We start from the raw sequence: 22513 nt of genomic DNA, 5'->3' as shown, positions 1-22513 counted from the left end.
GCCCCGCCCCCGACTGGGTCTGACGCACCAGTTACGTCTGGCCGTAAAAAATAGAAACTTCCAAGATGGCCGAGTCCGTGGACTCCATGCATTTCGCAGCGAACAGCCAAACAAATTCCCCCAAAGAGATGTTAGCTAAACGGCCACCGGAGAGCCGACCGCAGTCTTCCAGCGACATTTACTCACCGCCCCCAAAGAAGGTCCGTGTGGAGGAGAAGCGGCCCAAGCACCGGAAACTGAACGGAGAGGTGTGCGCAGGGGAAAAACACAACGGGAAGCCGAGTTGTGGCAGCCCAGCGAAATCGAGTTTTGGCCCGGGCAGGGCGAGCCATTCCGCCTCCTCCTCTTCTGTCGTCCCAGGGACTCCTGCTCGGAAAATCTTCAAAATAAGCAACTTCCTCGCCTCGCCGCACAAAGAGAAGCGACCGAAGGAGAAGCGACACAGGGAGAAAACTAGCGAAGCGCAGCGCAGTTCGGTGGCCACGGCTGTGGAGAAAGTGAGCCCCGTTAGCTGCCATACAAAGACCGAGAACGGCGACTTGAAAACGGCACAGAGAGGTAAGCAAGTCGGCCTCCTGGCTCAGTGGAGCATTTAACACCTAATCCGAGCCAATTGTATTCTACGTTATAAACTCAGTTGTTATGGTCGGAACATCTGTTGAAATATTACATAATGTTCTGTGCTGCAGGCCACAGTGTGTGTCAGGCCTGAATGCTTGTATAGCGTGGACGTGTGTGTGTGTCTTACACGTGGAAATGTTTGTCCATCACTTCACAGCATGGATGTTGAAGGCTTGCTTTTAAGCCCTTTTTTGTTTTTGTTTTTGTCTCTGCCACTCATCTAGATCACAGCAACAACGACAAGAAGGAGAGGAGCAAAGAGTGGAAAAACCACAAGTTGCCACCAGAACATGACATTTCCAAGGAGAATGGAGAAGTGTTCCCACCACTGAAAGGTAAGGAACCCAGGCTCACGTGACATCAAAGACACCAACGTTATGTTGAATGTGCTGTCACCTTTAATGTATCATATAAAGTAACTAAGTTTAACAGTGTGTAATAGTTCAAATTTAGATGCCTACATGATAAAAATAAAATAGTAATAAATACCATTTCATGTCAACAAGTAAACAACTGATGGGGAGGTCTTATGAATGTAATCACGTAAAAATATATATTTTAATGTGCTTGTGTCAGAGCGTAGAGCTTACCTTTGGGAACATCCTGTAAAAGTGACATTAGTCCAGGATGTGCACACACATTAAATGTGGCGTTTTTTGTTTGTGGTTATATCTATCTGTGGTAAATGAAAACTCCCCAGGCTTGTTGAGGTTCCCTACATGTCTGGATGTTCGATCCTGCATGGAATACTTGACTTTTAGTGGCCGCTTGCAATTGATTACGGAATAAATGCATTACTGAGCAAACATCTTCCGTCTTTCACTTTAAATGTGTACCGTGTGAGAATTCGGAGTTATAATGCATACCATCACCTAACAGGTAGAGCAGGTGTAGGCAACCTTTTTGGCCAGGGTGGCCAGACTATATATATTTGATACATACACACTTGTTTAATCTTAATTCTAACAAATTATATCTGTAAAAGCATCATACAGTCTAATATATGTGCTCAAATTTTCCTCTTTTTTTACTGAATCAGACACACTTGAATGTACATGCAAAAAGGATGTATGATAATACAATATGAAAGGTAAAACATTGACAGAGTATGTGAACATCCCTCCTTTTTTATTTATCAGACAGTGCAATGCGTAGGTTAAGTTGTGTGTCATAAATTCGTTGACTTGTGTTTGTTTTGGTCTGGATCGCTGCATGTCAAAACTTCAACCATCAAAACTTTGACTCTGACTTCTTTCGAGTCATGTTGCTAGCTTGTATGTTAAAAGTTTAAATTAAATACCTTGGAAACAACTGACGGACTGGATTGAAAGCTTGGTGGGCTAGATGCGGTAGCAAAAAATTTGTGGAGGCTCCAATTTATTAGTGGATGTTGTCTAGGTGCGCATGTTTAATGTTTTCATCTTTTCCTCCATGGCAGAGTGTAAGGAGAAGCCCAAAGCCACCACCCAAGAAGACCTTCTACTCAAGAAGCTCAAAAAGAAGAAGAAAAAGAAGCACAAAGATGGCGAACGAGCTAAAGAGAGACACGTCCGCGCCAAAATGTACCACCGCTCATCCCAGACTGTTTATTCGGGAGTGTCTCTGGGTCTGTCGGAGTTCCTCAGTAGAATTAACGGGAACAGCGGCAGCGGAATCGGCAGCATGGGTCTGCATAACACCACACACTACCAGGACCCTGCTTCTATCGTTAGAGACCGACTGGGCTACAGTTCCCCGCTGCACTGCACCCCGGCGCCTGGTCTTCCTGGTCTGGAGTTTGGCCACCTGATCCACATCGAGATGCAGGCCAACGGAGGTGCATCAGTGGCACACGCCTACAATGAACAGCTCTCGGGCCTGTCTGCAGCGGAGATGCACCGTTTTGCCCAGGAGTTTGTCACACTATCGTTCAGCGAGGACGAGGCCCAGGCAGCGTCCTTTGTCATGGGCATAATCCATGGAGCGGCGTCCTACCTCCCAGACTTCCTAGACTACTTCTCCTACAAGTTCCCCAACGCTCCGGTGAAGATGGAGGTGCTTGGGAAGAAGGACATAGAGACGACAACCATGGCTAACTTCCACTCTCAGGTGAGGACATGAACCGTTGCTTTGTTCCAATATGGAATATACACTGTTAGGTGTCCCACTCTTTTCTGATCACTACACTTCAGTTTGGTGCAGAAAACTATACACAGTGGTACCACAGTTTGGTATTAATCCATTCAAAAGGGTCCATCCAAAACTGAAACATTGGAAAAAAATTCCCTAATCTTCTGCATACCAAAAAGGTGAAATACAAGGGGAAAGGGATGAAAAATACAGGAAAAACAAAGAGCAACATAAAAACAAATAGTAAACTATACAGTAGTTGAATGGCCAGCTCTTACCAACCCTTTGTGTGAGCAATACAGGAAAAACAAAGAGCAACATAAAAACAAATAGTAAACTATACAGTAGTTGAATGGCCAGCTCTTACCAACCCTTTGTGTGAGCAACATTACCTCGCTATAATGACCGGGAAATTACATTTTGACTTAATGGCATACATATTTAGAATAATGAAAACAAACTATTAATTATATCATTTAGTTATGCAATACTCAGGCTGCAACTACTAATCTGCATCATATCGTCTTATCTCTGAATGAGTATTTGGTTCGGCCCTTAGAGGCAAAATATGTCTTGTTTTCCAAAGTCAAAGCTGATTTGTGCTGAGTTGTTTTTTTCCCGAAAACATAATAGGTCTGCATTAACAGACGACTAAGGAAATTTAAAAAATAATCTCATTTGTGATCAAAATTCAAGTCAAAATTTACATTTTAAATCAAAACACGAATAATTGAATACCAAAATAGTTGATCACTTAATCTTCAATTAAAATAATTGTTGCTGCTCAAACGATACACATCTATTTAGAGTCTGGAAAAATTATGGTATTTTGAAGAGTCAGGAGTATGATAACAGGCACATTTTGTAATAGACATATTTTGGGATTTCTTGCACAGCCTCCTAAAGCAGTTTTTTTTTAAGTATGACTCTGGTCGCCTCCCATGGAAGGTGCCAGACGACTTCAAAAGGTGGCGTAACAGCTTGAAGAAAACTAAGAAAAACAACAAAGTTCATACAGTGAGAGTAAACTGTGGAGTAAGAAGAAAACCCCACAAATTAGGCTGCAGGAAAACATTTTTCGGGGAGTAGGTGAGCCATACCTCCAGCAATATTGCACTATATCCTCTGAGGGGAGACCCACTGGCAAACATTTTAAAAAACCTTGTCCTAAACAATTGGAAAATGCCAAGTGGGGTACACTCTGACTTTCTACCACAACTCATTCCCTAAGAGACTCAGTGACTGCATAGTGGTCACAGCAAGTGTTTGCTAGCATGCTAATAAATTAGTAAGGATCGGGAGTCACGTCATCTATTTGAAAGATAAAACTGCACTGAATTGGGGAACTTCAATACGACCTACTTCATTGGGCATTTGAAGCAATGTTAGAATTCTCAGGACCAACGTCATTAGCTATAACACAAACGTGCGAGGCCTGTCTCTGATGAGTAAAGACGGGTTTGAAACTGCTCTTTTTTTGGAATTTTGCACATCACCCCCAATGTAATACTGTATTTCGTCATACTTTGGTCATTTTATGCATTACTGGAACTTCCTTCCTGGGCACATTGATTTCTCAAAGCAAGATATAAACGAACGCTGCACCTAGCGCTAACCTTTCCAAACTTAAAAACACAACAGCAGTGGTGGCAACTCCAAATTGTACTGTTACCTTTGGATAGTGGCCTAAAGTTTGCGAGTGAGTGTGTGTGTGGTGTAGCTGCCACTAGCTGCTGTGGTGTGACGAGGTGTCATGTAGTTCCTCAGCGCAACACATGTTTAACAATCATAATAATAATGGCACTGTAGTTTGGTTAATATGCAGGTCACGTGATATGAATGGAGCGTTATTGGCTGTTTTTAAAAAAAGCTCTGTAGGTGGAATAGTTCCCAGCATGTGCATTCTTAGCTGCCTCTTTATAGCTGTTTTTATATCTTGAGAATGCACAGAAAATAGAGACGTGTGTTCATGTCTCACGCTTGAGTAGGGTTGGGCGATTATGGACCTTAGCATATATCAAAATATTTTTGGGATGCATTACGATACAACGGTAAAAATGATATACAATTTAAATTCAGCAGAGTCTTGTGTATATAAAAAAAACAACAAACCTTAAGGCATATATTGAAATAAAATTGTCTCAAATTGTCAAGCACATTTATTTATCGGTAAGAAAGTGGCTAACTTTTCTAATAGGAATAATGGGTAGCCTCTGTACACCATGCTACTAAGCCTTCAACCAACTAATGCCTTTTTTTAATGACACTCTTGTTTTGTTTACGCAGTCATAGGGCAAACTGCGCTCTTATTTTGAAAGACGGTGAAGAAAGTATGTATGGAGAATGTGTATTTGTGTGAATGGTTGTTTACGGCTAAGACGAGCAACGTTCCAGCATGTGCAAAATAGAGACGTGTGTTCTTGTCTCATGCTTAAGTAGGGTTGGGCGATTATGGATCTTAGCATATATCAAAATATTTTTGGGATGTATTACGATACAATGGTAAAAATGATATACAATTTTAAATTCAGTAGAGTCTTGTGTAAAAAAATAAACTACAAACCTTAAGGCATATAATGAAATAAACTTGTCTCAAATTGTCAAGCACATTTATTTATTGGTAAGAAAGTGGCTAACTTTTCTAATGGGAATAATGGGTAGCCTCTGTACACCATGCTACTAAGTCTTCAACCAACTAATGCCTTTTTTTTAATGACACTCTTGTTTTGTTTACGCAGTCATGGGGCAAACTGCGCTCTTATTTTGAAAGACGGTGCAGAAAGTATGTATGGAGAATGTGTATTTGTGTGAATGGTTATTTACGGCTAAGACGAGCAACGTTAAAAAATGAACGTGCTTCTCGTATTTTATTCCACTTAGAAACTGCACGTCGTCAAACTTTCCTTACATTAAAGCCGTAAAATACAACCTGGTGAAAATGTACCAGTTGCGCACACAAGCTAACCCAGTTAGCTCAATTCACATCCTGGAAGAAGAGATTCAGCCAACTTTTGCTGGCGTTTATCGCCAATTCAACCTGTGTAGGTCGGGAGGGGTATGTTCAGTGTTTGTAATGATTTTGTACCACGATTGAGTGATCTATGAGTAAATACTACCACACACGAACGTTACTTCTCCTCGCGATGACATTTCATTCATCTCGTATATCTGCCGCGGCACAATGTCTTCAACTCGGCGTGTTTACGTTTTAACATTTCTACCGGTATAAGTAATTTTCTTATCATTGAAAGAATCTATGCGGGTACATAAAATATAACGCCCAACCCTACCCTGTGCATTTGTTTGTGTCCATTCATTCCTGCTTGAAATTTCTACTTTCCGATATACAGCTATGGTTGTTTTGCGTGGTTGTTTGTTTCAATAAAGTGATCGTTGATCGACCACCTCTTCTTCATTCTTGCAATTTCCAGGCAAAAGCTACAGTATTTTTAGTTTACAGCTGTGGAATGGGCAGATTATGTATTTCCTAGCATGCGTTGCTGTAGTTAAAATGATCACTTGACTATTTTGTACAGACAGGCTATAATAGTTAAAGTGCTGCTGTTTTTAGTTGACTTTTGGTCTGAATCTGGCACCCTTACTATGAATGATTGTAAATTTGGTGCTATATACAACATTGTTTACACACAGGCTGATCATCTCGTCTGATGAATTCAATTACTTTGCGTTTCTGACTGGTACGCACATACAGGCGAGTGTTGTCCAGTGTTTTGGCTGTGTTAGCTGTCGTTTGACCTTAAACTCACCATACTCCCATCAAGTTTTAGTTTTTCAAATGTTGTATGAATTTGGCCATTTGCATTGAGTTGTGGACTCCCATAGAGCAGCTATATACACATAACCCGCACAGAAAGCTTTGTAGATCTTCCAGAATCTGCATCTATTCCAATTGCACATCCAAATGTGCAAACTTCATTATCTTTGGCAATGTTGAACACAATAATACAGCATTCTAACAACATTTATAAGTATTTAAAGCTTTTTAACATGCAACCACCGCAAGATAGTTTTCGTGGCATGTGTTGGCATGTAAGTGCCACATGGAAGACATTTGTTTTTGTTTTTTGTTGTGGCACGCCTGTGCGTGAAGGAAAGTGGGAGGAGGATGTCACCAAAGATGTTAGGACACTACACTACACGCAGGGATTGCTACAGGCTGCAATAATACGAGCCACAGGTTTTTGGGAGCACCATTGAAAGCATTTATCACCATATACCAATTTTTCACAGAGATCAGCTGATACCAATTGGTGGCTGATTGAGCAGAACATCCCTAGATTTGGTTATTTTGTTAACTTCAAGGAAGTTAGAGCTGTTGAACAAATCAGTGCCACTCTTTTTGGATCTTGTGTGTTGGTTCTGCGGACGTATGCTTTTACGACGTGCAAAAGCATCCAAGTAGAAGAATGTAAATTACACACCAGCACTTTCTTGATATATTAAGAACTGTCTAATTATACGCACACTGGACTTCACTGTGCAGGGCTTGATGCGACTGCACTTAAAATTATATTCCCGTCTAGCAGCAGCAGCAGTCATAAAATGTGCCTCCCATACAGTGGCGAGCTGCGAGAGGGATCCATTTAGGTCACGCTAACCTAAAATTATTCCATCCAGGGACCCCTTGCAGGGAAGAACATATTCCAACGTCTCCCTCATGGAGTGCTTTCTAGTCACATTACTTGTCTGTGTACCAGCAAGAGGCACACGGTAGCTTCCAGATTTGATGATTATTAGCATATATTCTTACTTAGAGATTAATGTTGATCGATTTTTGGCAAAGTAGCTCTGAGTGATAACATTCTTGGCTGCCTTCCTGAGGAGTTGAGAACAGCGGCTACACTTGGACAACATTTGCTGGTCTAAAGGAACTAATGGATACAAACAAACATTTGTTTTTGTGCTGTTTAAGTGCTTTCATGTGTTGTATAGTAACTACAGGCACAATAATAACAATTGATGGTGCAAGCGTTATTAGGCGAGCAATGTGAGAGCTTTATGTTGTGGTGGCTGTTGGGCAGTTCATTAGCTGGATTGCGCAAAAATGACAGGTATAGAGAGAGACAGACAGAGGGTTGTATTAAAGCATACTAAATCTGTCACTACAAAACTTTGCTGAGGGGAAGCAATCTGTTTTCATGTTGTGGTGAGGCGCTAGATATGTTTTATAGTCCACTTACTGGTGTGAAAAAAAGTATTCTGTGTTCGTGTAATGTGCATTATCTCTGTCACCACCTTAACCATCACCTTGCTCATTTTCGTATTGCCCTTTGTATTGAGTTGTGGACTCCTACAGAGCAGCTACACGCGATAAACAGCACAGAAAGCCTTCAAGTTTTTCCAGAATCTGCACCTATTCAGCTCTATTTCTTTGGATTTTGTGGTTCCCGCAAAAACTGTTTGTTTTAATGTATTCCACCCAAACCTTTCCACCTCGCCTCCAGGCATGCCCACTCTGCTATGGTTGGTCACGCTGCAGAGTGCATAGAAAGAGTTCCGGTTTAAGATAAGATAAGATATGCCTTTATTCGTCCCTCAGTGGGGAAATTTGCATTGCACAGCAGCAAGAGTACAGAGTCAGTTAAGCAGTACAAAATACACAATATAGAAAAATAAACAACCCAAGTATTAACAAAATCAACAGTTTTTCCCAGAGTTACAGTGAAGAAAATAAGTATTTGAACACCCTGCTATTTTGCTATTTCTCCCACTTAGAAATCATGGAGGGGTCTGAAATTTTCATCGTAGGTGCATGTCCACTGTGAGAGAGATAAACTAAAAAGAAAAATCCAGAAATCACAATGCATGATTTTTTAACAATTTATTTGTGTGATACAGCTGCAAATAAGTATTTGAACACCTGAGAAAATGAATGTTAATATTTGGTACAGTAGCCTTTGTTTGCTATTACAGAGGTCAAACGTTTCCTGTAGTTTTTCACCAGGTTTGCACACACTGCAGGAGGGATCTTGGCCCACTCCTCCACACAGATCTTCTCTAGATCAGTCAGGTTTCTGGGCTGTCGCTGAGAAACACGGAGTTTGAGCTCCCTCCAAAGATTTTCGATTGGGTTCAGGTCTGGAGACTGGCTGGGCCATGCTAGAACCTTGATATGCTTCTTACGGAGCCACTCCTTGGTTTTCCTGGCTGTGTGCTTCGGGTCGTTGTCGTGTTGGAAGACCCAGCCACGACCCATCTTCAATGCTCTGACAGAGGGAAGGAGGTTGTTCCCCAAAATCTCACAATACACGGCCCCAGTCATCCTCTCCTTAATGCAGTGCACTCGTCCTGTCCCATGTGCAGAAAAACACCCCCAAAGCATGATGCTACCACCCCCATGCTTCACAGTAGGGATGGTGTTCTTCGGATTGTACTCTTCATTCTTCTTCCTCCAAACACGCTTATTGGAATTATGACCAAAAAGTTCTATTTTGGTCTCATCTGACCATAAAACTTTCTCCCATGACTCCTCTGTATCATCCAAATGGTCATATGCAAACTTAAGACGGGCCTTGACATGTGCTGGTTTAAGCAGGGGAACCTTTCGTGCCATGCATGATTTCACATCATGACGTCTTAGTGTATTACCTACAGTAACCTTGGAAACGGTGGTCCCAGCTCTTTTCAGGTCATTGACCAAGTCCTGTCGTGTAGTTCTGGGCTGATTCCTCACCTTTCTTAGAATCATTGAGACCCCACGAGGTGATATCTTGCATGGGGCTCCACTCCGATTGAGATTGACCGTCATGTTTAGCTTCTTCCATTTTCTAATGATAGCTCCAACAGTGGACCTTTTTTCACCAAGCTGCTTGGTAATTGCTCCGTAGCCCTTTCCAGCCTTGTGGAGGTGTACAATTTTGTCTCTGGTGTCTTTGGACAGCTCTTTGGTCTTCGCCATGTTACAAGTTAAAGTCTTACTGATTGTATGGGGTGGACAGGTGTCTTTATGCAGCTAACGACCTCAAACAGGTGCATCTGATTCAGGATGATACATGGAGTGCAGGTGGACTTCTAATGGGCAGACTAACAGGTCTTTCAGGGTCAGAATTCTAGATGATACACAGGTGTTCAAATACTTATTTGCAGCTGTATCACACAAATAAATTGTTAAAAAATCATGCATTGTGATTTCTGGATTTTTCTTTTTAGTTTATCTCTCTCACAGTGGACATGCACCTACGATGAAAATTTCAGACCCCTCCATGATTTCTAAGTGGGAGAAATAGCAAAATAGCAGGGTGTTCAAATACTTATTTTCTTCACTGTATATACAAATACAGTATGCAGATGAGAGATGAGATATATGACCAGTCTATACACTGAGATTTTGAGTTAAAGTGAGTTAATATGAGGCATCATGGAAATACTTCACATAGAACTTAGTATATTGCATTTACAACCCTTAATATTGCACTGTTTGCGCCGTTAACTTTAGAGGAGTTGATAAATGGCGATTTATCTTTTTAAAATGTCCGCATTTAACATACAGCCATGTTAGATCCCGAATCCGATGTGTACAGCCCGAAGTGTCTCAAGACAAGGTTACTTCAAGACATCTCTCAATGGTAAGTCGCTTTAGCATTTTAGCATCAATAATGTGTAATGTGCTTTGCGGGACTACCAGTGTGTTCAAGGCGAGAGACGTTGAAAACAGACTCGTGTCCAAGGCAGTGTATGGAGGCTGGCAAAACGAAAGAGGGCATCATTTATCAAGTGATTCATTTTATTATTGTGAGACAGGTTTATTCGGAGCGAGAAATTGTCTTGTCCCGTTTAATCTCTCTAGTACACTTAAATGAAGTGTCTGATTAGTGTTTATCCTGCTTCATAGCATTGTTGCATTTTCTTCCTCAGTTAAATACTGCAGGTTACTTCATTCTCGCATCATTCTCATCATCAGTTCCAGCTTTAGCAGCATTCTGAAATGTTGTTTCTTCACCTCCCGCCCCCTCGCCTCAACATGTGTCAGCAGTTTTACCCCCCTCCTCCTGCTTGGTCCTCAAACACTCACTGCAGTTTGAATGCAAGCTTAGGCTATAAAAATGTTCAGCTGGAAATGTGTGCATGTGTGGCTGAAGAGAGTGAGAGAGAGAGGTTGTGTCTTCTCTTTTTAGGAAGTCACTATCTCCACCATATATAAGTAATGAATTGGAGCTGGTATCATTTCTCATTCATCATTTAAGTTGCAGCATATAAAAATAACTTAGCCATATAGTTCCATAATTGAGCAGTGATGTATAAGCACATATCTGATACTCAGCTAGAAGAAAACTTTGTGTAATATGTCATGTGTAATAACTTTTGCAGGTTGTTTATATCATACAGTATATCATCTCTCTGTATTTATTATGTACTGTGTATAACATATACACAGTGGTGCAAAAGTATTTAGCCAGACACCAATTGTGCACGTTCTCCCACTTAATAGATGACAGCGGTCCCCACTCTCATCACAGGTATACCTCCACTATGAGAGACAAAATTAGGGGAAAAAATATCCAGAAAATCACTGATTTGTAAAGAAATGTATTTGCAAATTATAGTGCAAAATAAGTATTTGGTCAATAATAAAACTTAATCTCAATACTTTGTTATAATGACAAAAGTCAAAGGTTTTATGTAAGTCTTCACACGTTTTTTTTTTTTTTTTTTTTACACACTTACACATTTTTCCCCATTCCTCTATGCAGATCTCCTCTAGAGCAGTGATGTTTTGGCGCTATCGCTGGGCAACACTTTCAACTCCCTCCTAAGAGTTTCTATGGGGTTGAGATCTGGAGACTGGCTAGGCCACTCCAGGACGTCAGACGAGCCTGGACATGTACTGGTTTAAGCAGGGGGACACATCTGGCACTGTAGGATTTGAGTACATGGTGGCTAAGTTACTGATGGTAGCCTTTGTTACTTTGGTCCCAGCTCTCTGCAGGTCATTCAATGGGTCCCACCGTGTGGTTCTGCGATTTTTGGTCACTTTTCATGATCATTTTGAACCCCCGGGGTGATAGCTTGCGAGGTGCTGCACATTTGGCCGAGAAAGGAGTGACGTTATAACCCCAACCTGGGATATATGGCTGTTGGTGTTTATTCTACAGCAGGGGTGGGCAAACTTTTTGACTTGCATTGATTTAACAAAATTGACGGGGGGCCAGACTATATATTTTACACGTAACAGTAACAAGTGTCATGCAATCTGCTATACGTGCTTGTGTCCCTTTTTTTCCCAGGAGCACTTTGTAAACAACAGACTACATCAAATAACAAAATTGATAAAACGGCTACTTAAACCATCCAAAGGTTGGCTGAAGCCATGATGCCAGGTTGTATGTTAAGTTTAAATTAAATACTTTGGAAAGAACAGCCAGGCCGTAGTTTGCCCACCCCTGTTCTACAGTGACAAACTTATGAATTAGAACCCTAAATATATATTTTTCATTACCCAGCACCAAGTGGATGCTTATGTTTGTGAACAGAACTTCGGGTTTTACTTCAAACTGGCTCTTTTGGCGCTGCATGGTTTGAGCAGTCTTGTTACATTTCGCTTCTTGTTGGTGGGTGGTGGGGGGTTAATACGTCCGTCTGGGAGGGATTATCATGTTTGTGTATTTTTCTCCCAGCTGATATTTGGTCCTCCCGCAGCCTGCTTACAGTGCGTTGTAGCTAGGACAATGTGTGATTGTTACACCAGGATGTGTTGAACACACAGATGCCCTTTCGGAAATACTAGAATGGCAAGCAAAGTGTAACCACTCGGCAAGACTTTCAGAATGAATATGGAATTGTGGCTAACAGGTTTTGTATGAAGGCAAAACCAGCAAAATGCTAATCCCAAGCAATGAAGAAAGTGGCTCCCAATGCAGAGTAGTGGTGTCAAGGTCACAGACACAGTATACAGCTCATAAAGAAATCATCTAAAAATGAATGGACAACAGATTGCATGTATCCATAGTCAGCCAATCAGACTCCTTGGAAAGATGTTCTCTGCAGAATTGAAAGATGACTGCATCAGACGGATGGCCAACCTACTAAAAACAGCTGACACCAGAAACCAGAAACCATCGTAATACCAGAGATGACTTGCATGTTTGTTGAAAGAAAGAAATGTGGCAGTCAGACTGACCAAGCAGGCCTTGGATTTAGGAAAAAAATAGAAACTGATCATTTACCTAAGTCAGAGCGCAGGAAATCTCTCACCAATCTTGACAGTGAAGTGAATGAAGACATGCTAGTCTACCTTTATGACTGCGCGAAAACAAGGACTATGACTAAGATGGGAGGAGTCTGTCAGGTAATCTGACACATCATGGCTTCTCTGTGTGGACAACCAAACTTTTGTCATTCCAGAACAATGCCATCCTTGATCAGCTTCCATCACCTTCAAACTATGTGGCAAGACCAACGTAGGCCTGTGCCAACTATGCATCCACCAAAATGGCACTCTCCTGTACATCCTGAACTTTTGTACCTATTGGCCACAGAACACAAGTAGACAGCACAACGTACAGGAACCAAGTACTACCACAGCCATATGTACGTAACCATGTTAGTTCCTACACAACTGCATGGAGGAAGTCAATGGTTTGATTTAGACTATCGCTTCAAAAAACTCTTCAATGCAATAGTAATTTGACTGTCTCGAGTATGACTGGGATCTACACAACAACAGCGCTATCACTGTTGCTAGGGAGCCATATATCCAACTGCCAACTTGAAATTAACAGCGACGGAGATGAATATCCAACATCCAACAACTAACTTCACCATGATAAACAATTGAAGTGACTACAGTAACCAACGGTCTGGTCAACTTCCTGGCTAAAGCTAGCATTAACGTCAGGTAAAGTACACAGCATTAGTTCGCTGGATATTTGAAGTTGCCACCGTATTCACAGTATAAAGTATCATTTGTTTGCTGCTTCAATTCTGGCATAAGAGCCACGTCATTTATTGGTTTGCTTACCTGATTGATTGATTTATTGAAAGAAAAAAACGGGGTGAAAAGTCAGGCGTAGCGCGTCATAAACTTAAACAAAGTCCTCAATTACACTAGCAAGTGTCACACTGTCGTTGGTTGAAATGGATGAACACAAACGAACAGTTAAAGTTAAAAGTTCTCCTGGTTCAGGGAGAATCTGAATGTCAGAACCGGTCAATCAATGCCTGATATCTACTCAAAGTCAACTAAGAACCTTGTAGTTGTGCTGTAGTTGTTCCCATCTGAGGAAAACCTAGCCAACACATATACCAGGAAATGTCAAGACCTGGTAGCCGAATGTGAAAACAGGATGGACTGTGTTCTACTACAAAGATGGAAGCAGAGGCATATAGTACAAAATCACTTTCAGCAAATGCCTGGTTTCCCTAGGTATATATCCAACGGCAAACAAATCAGTGATGGACACAGCATCCAGAACGGCTCTGCAGAAGTACAAAGGCATTCCGACATATGGAATTAGTAGCAACACCAAATACTATATGCTCTGAGGCTTACAAAACTGGTTTAACCTGCCAAAGTCTGGTCTGAAGTCCAGGGACCTCAAGCGCATCAAAAGCTATATATAACCTGATGTGCAACTGAAGGTTAAAGTCATCTTCCTGGACAACAACAGGGTGTTCATCTTACGATGAGTGAAATGATGGCTACTAAAATTATGTATTATTCCGCCCTAATTATTGAAGAATGACAAAGTAATACTAAATGTTTATGTTTCTACTTAATTAATTTGTAGAATATACTTGATAGATATGACATTGTTTTCCAAATGAGTGTCAGATGCCTTTAAATAAAATAAAATCACATTTACTTGTTTTGTTGCACTAAAAAGTTTTTTCCCCCACATTTGCTGTTTACACTCTGGTTAAATTAGGCTGCAAAATATAAATTGAGATTTTTTTTTTTGGGTCTTTCACACACTGATTTTCTTCCGCTTGTCCGGGTGACGGGGGGGAGCAGACTCACTAGGGAAGTCCACACTTCCTGGTCCCCGGCCACCCCTTACATTTCCACCGGGAAGACAGCAAGGCGTTCCCAAGCCAGCTGTGAGACATAATCCCTCCAGCGTGTCCTAGGTCTGCCACAAGGCTCCTCCCAGGTGGGCATACAACACCTCACCGGGGACTAGATGCCCAAGCCACCTCAACTGGCTCCACTCTGAAGGCGCAGTGGCTGTGCTCTGACCTTACCCTGTCTCTTAGGGTGAGGCCAGCCACTCTATATATGATCATGTCTTTTAATAGCAAAATCAGCAAGGGATCAAATACTGTTTACTCTCACTGTACGGGAGACAATCACTTTTCACACTTCTACCTTCATAATAAAATGTTTCACTTAAAAACTGCATTTTGTGTTCAGTTGTGTTATTGACCAATATCTAAATTTGTTTGATCTGAAACATTTGAGTGGGACAGAAATACCAGAAAAATAAGAAATACACAATGTGTATGTATTGTATTTCCATAACTGCCTGCCTGCTTACATGTGTGGCATGTCCTCTGCTGCAGGTGAAGCGGACATACTCCCAGGGAACGTACCGGGCTGGCGCCATGCGGCAAGTCAGTCTAGTTGGAGCAGTGGATGAAGAGGTTGGCGACTACTTCCCTGAGTTCATCAACATGTTGGAGGAATCTCCATTTCTGGAGGTACTAACATCCATCCATGAACATGAACCACTATATATATATACACCAATAATTAATGAGTTAATTCCTCACGTGTTGTTTCTGCAGCGGACTTTACCATGGGGAACCTTCTCCAGTCTGAGACTTCAGAGCCCCACAGATAGCGACGACGGCCCCATCATGTGGGTTCGACCTGGTGAGCAGATGATCCCCATGGCCGACATGCCTAAATCCCCCTTCAAGAGGAAAAGGTGGGTTCACTTGCTGAGCATTCAATTACACTAATTGACGAAATTCCATACAAGAGCTCAAAGATCAGAATTCTACCACAGGTCCACAAACGAGATCAAGAACCTGCAGTACCTGCCCAGAGCCAGCGAGCCGAGGGAGATGCTGTTCGAGGACCGAACGAGAGCTCACGCCGATCACATTGGTCAGGGCTTTGAGAGACAGACAACCGCGGCAGTTGGTGTGCTGAAGGCCGTACGCTGTGGAGAAGAGTGAGCACAGCTTTTTTTTTGCTAATAATGTATTTCTTGCATACAGTTGTCTATTTAATAACGTTTCATCAAATAGTGTCCTGGTCTGGAACTGATTCATTAGATTTACATTATTTCCTTTTGGAAAAATTGCTGTGGTTTTCATTCTGATTTCGTTTAACCAAATATAATAAAGAAAACTGAGGTTCCACTGTATTTTAAAATATACCTTTTACTTTTGATATTGTATTATTGTACTAACGTTTCTTATATATAAATATTAGAATATTTAGATGAATTTTTAGTATTTAAATTTCTTTGTGGAAATTACATTTATGGTTTTATTGATATCTATATAATTTTATTGCTAACTTAATATCTACATAATTTTTGTGGAAAATGTATACATTTTATATACTTTTATTGGTATTGTAATAGTAAATACCATTGTGGAAAATATACTTGCGTATTTACAAGCTTTTAATATATTGCAATATAGCATTTTAATAATTGTTTTGGGTGGGAAACAAAGACAAATGCAATAGAACAAATAAAGATCTATCTTTTATAAATGCCTTCCTCTACTCTCTGCCGTTGGCCTCTCCTGTCCTCTATAAGGAAGTTTTGTAGTGTTGTGCTACAAAACATAGCTGCCTAGTTGTTTATTTCTGTTGTCATGTAAAAGACACTGAGTGGGACTTTGTGTTACAGCAGCGACACACCTGCACGCATCACCAAAGACGTTGTGTGCTTTCACGCCGGAGATTTCCCAGAAGTGGTCATGAGGCTGCAGCTGGACCTCCACGAACCTCCGCTGTCTCAGGTGGGTTTCACTCCCACAAAGTTTGACACTTTGGCCCTCCCTGGTCATTGTGGTCGTTACTTCTTTAATGTATGGATTTTTTTTTTTGCCATGTCCAGTGCGTCCAGTGGATCGATGACGCCAAACTGAACCAGCTGAGGAGGGAAGGCATCCGATACGCTCGCATCCAGCTCTACCACGATGACATCTACTTCATCCCCAGGGGAGTGGTGCACCAGTTCAAGACGGTGTCGGCCGTCTGCAGTCTGGCCTGGCATATACGACTCAAACAGTACCACCAACATGACCAGCAGGATGAAGAAAAGGAGAAGCGTGCGCCAAGTGATGTCGCGCTCCATATCAAAGAGGAGCAGGAGGAGAAGGACGAGAGAGAATGTGACCACACCTTGCAGACGGTGATGAAGCAGCTGGAGGAAGAGGCTGAGAGGAGAGAAGAGCTTCCCTCACAATCTCCATCACTGCCCTGTAAAGAAGAAGAGTCAGCAGCAGAGATGAAGGCCATCAAGAAGGAGAAGGATGAAGACACCGAAACACTAATGGTGGTGCCCAAGCCTCGGGAGGAGGAAGAGGAAAGGAATGAGGAAAGTGAAGGCCAACAGAAAGGCAGTGAGAACTCTGCAGGGGAAAGTGCTTTCTTAAAATTGCCACCTCTGTCAATCAAAAAGGAGAACTACAACAATGAGGAAGAGAGGCAGCAGAAGATGACACAGAAAAGTCCCAAAGACGGTGACGTCAGTGGCAACATCAAGAAGGACAAAGGAAGGTGGGAGAAGGAGGAGAGGAAAGACAGGAGTAAAGACAAGGAGCGGGACAAGAAGCACAAAGGGAAGGAGCGGGACAGGGATAAGGAGAAAGGAAAGATAGATGGTGGCATGGCGGCGAGGAAAGATGATGGCGGAAAAATCCTAAGGGATGAAAAGTCCCACTCCAAGAGGGAAAAGGAGCACGGGGCCGGGGTGGCGGTGGTAGGGGGGGCAGGAGCAGCAACATCCAACTCCAGGCCGGACCGCAATGAGATGCGTGACAAACACAAGTCATCGCTTGGCAAGAAAGAGAAAAGCGGCCACAGGGTGGACGGCGGTGGCGCGATGGGGGCGCCACTGAAGTGCATCAGCAGGGAGGACGCCAAGTCAGGACCGCCTAAGCCCGCTGCCAACGCTCAGGTCAAGAAAGACGGGAAAAAAGACAGCAAGGACGAGCAGAGGAAGCGGCCCAACCCTGCCCCTGCCGAGCACAAGCCGGCCCCACGGACACTTATCACCTTTGACCTATTTAAGCCCATGGAGGCCCACCAGACTGTGGCACTCTCCTTCAAGACGCATCACCACCACCATCACCATCATCACCACCACCACGGGGGTGCGGCCTCGGTGAAGGCCGCCGACAGCCGGACACTGATTCCCTTTAAAGGAGCCAAAGTAAAGGCTGCCCCGCCCCTTCAAGATCCCCAAACACAACAGCACTCACTCAAGACATCCTTAAAGACACACAAAGACTTCCTAATATGAATGTCGTCTTTTTTTTTTTGCCCAAGCTTTGCTATGCTAACGACGAGCATTCCTTTTTTTCTTTTTTCCAAACAGGAAAACTCTCCCGAGTATTCCAACGTAGGCCGAGAATGTAGGCTAAGTAGCTCCATCTCACGTTTGTTTAGCGAATGTACGCAGGCGCCATATCAAGATGTCATGTGACCCGCGTGTCAGTGCCTGGGCACTACTTAGCTTCACTCCGAAAGCGCCTACTGACGGTACGAGCCACTCTGGAAACACACACACTTCTTCCTTGTACACAATACAACACATCACCATTCTTCTACTAAAATCATTTTTGATGTTGCAAACACTCCAAAAACACATTGTTTTCAGACAAAGCTGTAAATGATACTGTATGTACCAAAACTGTACAGCATAAAGAGATGTTATTAGCACCAATGTGAGGAAATGTATACAGAAATTGCATATATTTTTTTGTAAGACAAGTTTTATTTTCCATAGAACTTATTTATATCATTTACTGTCTTGTTTTTATTTGAGGCTGACGACATATGTGGATACATTTTGTTGTAAATACATTTTATTTCCTAAGCTAAGACTTGGTAGTGTGATTTATACTCTTGATCGGAACCTCAATAAATGGTTCAAAAATGTATGTTTTTTTTGGCTGTCAATATTTAATTTATCCTTAATACTATCTTATTGTAATTTACTGTCATGTACAACTGCTCTGCATCATACTAAAATCTGATCCTAATATTTTGCCTACTTATACAGCTAACTAAAACTGAGAAGATTGGTATGATGCAGTATTATTGCATTGGATTATACAGCAACAACATACTAAATGCCCACAAGTGGAACAAGAACATGTTCAAATGTTTTTAAATGAGTCTATTCAGAAATAGATTTTAACTGACAGAGCAAAAAAGTGCAAACAAGATTGACGCTTGAATATTTTGTTAATGTTGATCAAAAATGTAAATGGTTGTCAAAACTTTGGCAAAACTAATTTACACATTACAATCGTGATCATTTTTTTTAGGCGATTAATCTGAAATATGTTTCAGTTAATGGGACACAGATTAATATGTAGCAAACACCTACAGTTAGTGGTTGGGTCAGCAACACGTCAGAAGAGGCAAAAATGCCCATCACCGTTTACCAAAGTCGAAGCTGATATGTGTAAATATCTTGTTTTGGTGAACACAAAGATTGGTCTGCTATCATGGATGACTAAGGAAATTAAAAAATATTCACATAAGAGGATATTTAGCAAAAAAAACTATTACCAAAACAGTTGATTATTTTGATAAATGAATGGTTGCTACGCTGAAATAAGTTGACATGCTCACCGTGCAGACAAAACAACTGTGTAAGCAGACTTTAATGTAAAAATAAATAAATTCTTATTTAGATCCTCCGTAGGGCACAACCAACGTGTTGACAAGTGGTGTGTTGCATTCAAGTGTCGTGATTAAAGTGAACAAGCTACATGAGGTCCAGCAACCACCTGTGTCTTTCCACCACTTTGACATAGGACACACTTTAATGTCAAGAAAAGGCAAGTATGAAAAAATTCAAGTAAAAGTTGAAATGTCAAAAGAAAACGTAACGTTATGAGAATAAAGTTGAAGCATTGCAAAAAAAAAAAATCTCAATGACAGTTGTAAAAGTAACAAAATTAGAAAGTCAATTTTAGAGAAAATGTGTAACGTTACAAAAAATACTGTAATGTTATAAGAATAAATAGTATGGGATTAATTTTCTATGTCACTTAATCCTCACAGAGTCATTCTCATAATTCATTATTGAAAGTAAGAATTCATGAGAATAACCAAGAATAACTGAATACATATACTAATATGTTTAAAACATTAACACCACATTCTCATAATGATATATTTGAAGTTTTAATGCCAGGGAAACTAAAGTGTGAATATTATGAAAATAAAGTCTATAAAATAGTTTAAAAATCATCAAAAAAATGAGATTACATTTATAATGTTAGGACAATAAAGTCATAATACAAGAACAAGGAATACACATTAAATATTAATTTATATATTTTCTTTTAAAAATCAATTATATTATCTTTATTCTCACAATATTCTTTGATATACAGTATTAAAAAATCATAATATTATATATTAGTAGTGGATTACTTTTTGTGGATAAAAGAACCGATGTTGTAGAATAGTAGAATTAAATTGAGATTTTTAGCATTACGACTTTTGTAAAATGACAAATCTGTCATTGTGATAGAACGTTAGTCAGCTAACATTGTGGCAATTGTAGCGTAAACTACATTTGTGTAATATGTTGATTATTTGGGTAAGTACTATTTCATTCTTCTGACTCCTAGACTTTAGACTTGTAGTTTTTTGTTTTCAGTGTGGCTTTAATACTATTCTAATACCAAAGAAAGTGTGTATTTTGTGAGGGGGGGACATCAATGGTCAGTCCAATACAAAGTGCTCAGTGTTTCCCCACACCCACTGTGATAGTGATACAGTATATACACAATAGAAAGGTGAATCAAATAACCATAACGACCACGAGTGAATGGGTCCTCCTGTTTATCAGTTCAGACGAAGGTCCACAGATGAGCTCCACAATGGCATCTTCCAAAAATATATAGTTAAAAATCTCCACCGGCAGCATCCAAAAGGTTCAGTCCCTCCTGTGATGGAAGATGCTGTGTCCCAGCTCAACCAGCGCCCCACCCAGCAGCACCCAAAGGGGAACACACACCACACTTATCCACACGTCAGTGAGCCTCTCCAGGCGGGAGCAGAGGCTGACACAAAAGGCCAACTTGAGCAGCAAGGCCGCCATGTACCACAGCTTCCTGGCAAGGCTCTGCTCGCCCTCCCTCGGCTCGAAGTCTGGTTTACAGCGGCCGGCCAGCTTCACCAGCAGCATGAGGATGAGGATGGTGTCGAAGGTCCAGACGGGGAGAAATATGAGGAACCAGTTCCAGTGGATCTTGGAGTCCAGTTTGAGGACCAGCATGATGAGGAAGATGAGGCTGAAGATCCATGAGAGGAACACGCGTTGAACCAATGACATCTTCATGGATGGACCGACCACTGGTGGCGAGTCACGACCATATACACCGAGAAAAAGTTGGCGGAAGAATTAACCCAACACTGGGTGTGAGGATACAATGCTCCTTTGTGGCCCCAACACAGAAAACTCGCCTTATATAGGACGAATAACAAAAATGGCGACTTTTGCCGTGCAGGTTCTGCTGTCACTTGCGTCAACTATCTAGAATGCTAGCATAACTTTACAAGTGGAGAAAACATCATTTAAACTGTCTTACCGAGCACACCAGGAGATTCACAGCCACTTTTACCTCAGCGTCGACCTTTGACGAATAGTTTGTCCGACACAAATAAAAAAATATATAAGCGGAAAGTTGTGTCACGCAGCGAAAGGTGGTTAGCTTAATACCACTTCTGTTGAGACTTCCGCTAACGGAGTAGGAAGTACAAGTGAATCCTTTCACAATAAAAGCAGGGTTTGCTGCATTGACCTTCAATACACTCAACGGCAATAAAAGTAAATACAAAAAATACTTTCCGACTTAAAAAAAACGCTCAGTTATAATGTGGTACTTGAATTTAAATGAGAGTAACTGTATTTACAAGGCAGCACAGTGGATTTGTCGTAGCATGTCTGGTCACAGTCACAAGATCAGGGTTTGAATCTCCATTGGAATACCCCATCATGTTCTTCCCATGTATGCACGCGTACATTCAAAAACATGCATGTTAGTCTGATTGCAGACTAAATTGTCCACAAGTGTGAATAGCTATTTAGGGTGAAAAGTAAACTCCCTGTTTTGAAGTACAAGTACTTATAACTTGAAATTACAGTCAATAGAAACTTTGAGGTAGAAATGTAAGCATAATTCTACTAGTAGGAGGGTTGTAATTATACCTTGTGGACTTATTGTTGACTTAGTGCTCAGGTAGTTGAAATAATGATGAGTTGTCATGTTTCTATTGCACATGGATTGGTCTCTGTGCAAAAGTGGAAAATACCCATTGCACAATACTCAGTGGGTATCTGCATCATTTGACAATTGGTTTTTAGAGGTCTATATAAAGGCCCCAAAAAGGCCAGTATTGTTAGTCCAGTCAACGGCAAACTAGATGTACAATACGCTGTTTAGATTCTAAACAGTATACTATACAGTCTTAACTTTAATCTGTATTATAGGTGTTCCCCAGGGATCTTTCTGGAGTCCCTTCTCAAAAATGAATTGAGTATAAATCAGACATTACAACATCTGTGTAAGTCATCTAGTGTTCAAAATAAACAACACTTGTGAGATGTTATGA

The 22513-nt window shown here is 41.2% G+C and overlaps 2 protein-coding genes across 2 annotated transcripts; one reads left to right on the top strand and one right to left on the bottom strand.

Annotated features, from left to right (window-relative positions):
• The first annotated feature begins 14 nt into the window (after positions 1–14).
• Positions 15–18806, top strand: LOC131131412 (lysine-specific demethylase RSBN1L-like). The gene is made up of 8 exons (XM_058076106.1): positions 15–558; positions 846–956; positions 2060–2709; positions 15250–15387; positions 15475–15617; positions 15699–15866; positions 16557–16668; positions 16767–18806. The coding sequence occupies exons 1-8, from the start codon at positions 66–68 to the stop codon at positions 18174–18176; spliced, it is 3225 nt and encodes a 1074-aa protein (XP_057932089.1). The 5' UTR covers positions 15–65; the 3' UTR covers positions 18177–18806.
• LOC131131420 (transmembrane protein 60-like) lies at positions 9998–21653 on the bottom strand. The gene is made up of 2 exons (XM_058076125.1): positions 21490–21653; positions 9998–21253 (listed from the first exon to the last, which is right to left on the bottom strand). Exon 2 carries the CDS (start codon positions 21237–21239, stop codon positions 20835–20837), a length of 405 nt encoding a protein of 134 aa, XP_057932108.1. The 5' UTR covers positions 21240–21253; positions 21490–21653; the 3' UTR covers positions 9998–20834.
• Between the last annotated feature and the right edge of the window lie 860 nt (positions 21654–22513).

Source organism: Doryrhamphus excisus, chromosome 6, assembly GCF_030265055.1.
Source record: "Doryrhamphus excisus isolate RoL2022-K1 chromosome 6, RoL_Dexc_1.0, whole genome shotgun sequence".
Taxonomy (NCBI): domain Eukaryota; kingdom Metazoa; phylum Chordata; class Actinopteri; order Syngnathiformes; family Syngnathidae; genus Doryrhamphus; species Doryrhamphus excisus.
This window is presented reverse-complemented; position numbering and strand designations above follow the sequence as displayed.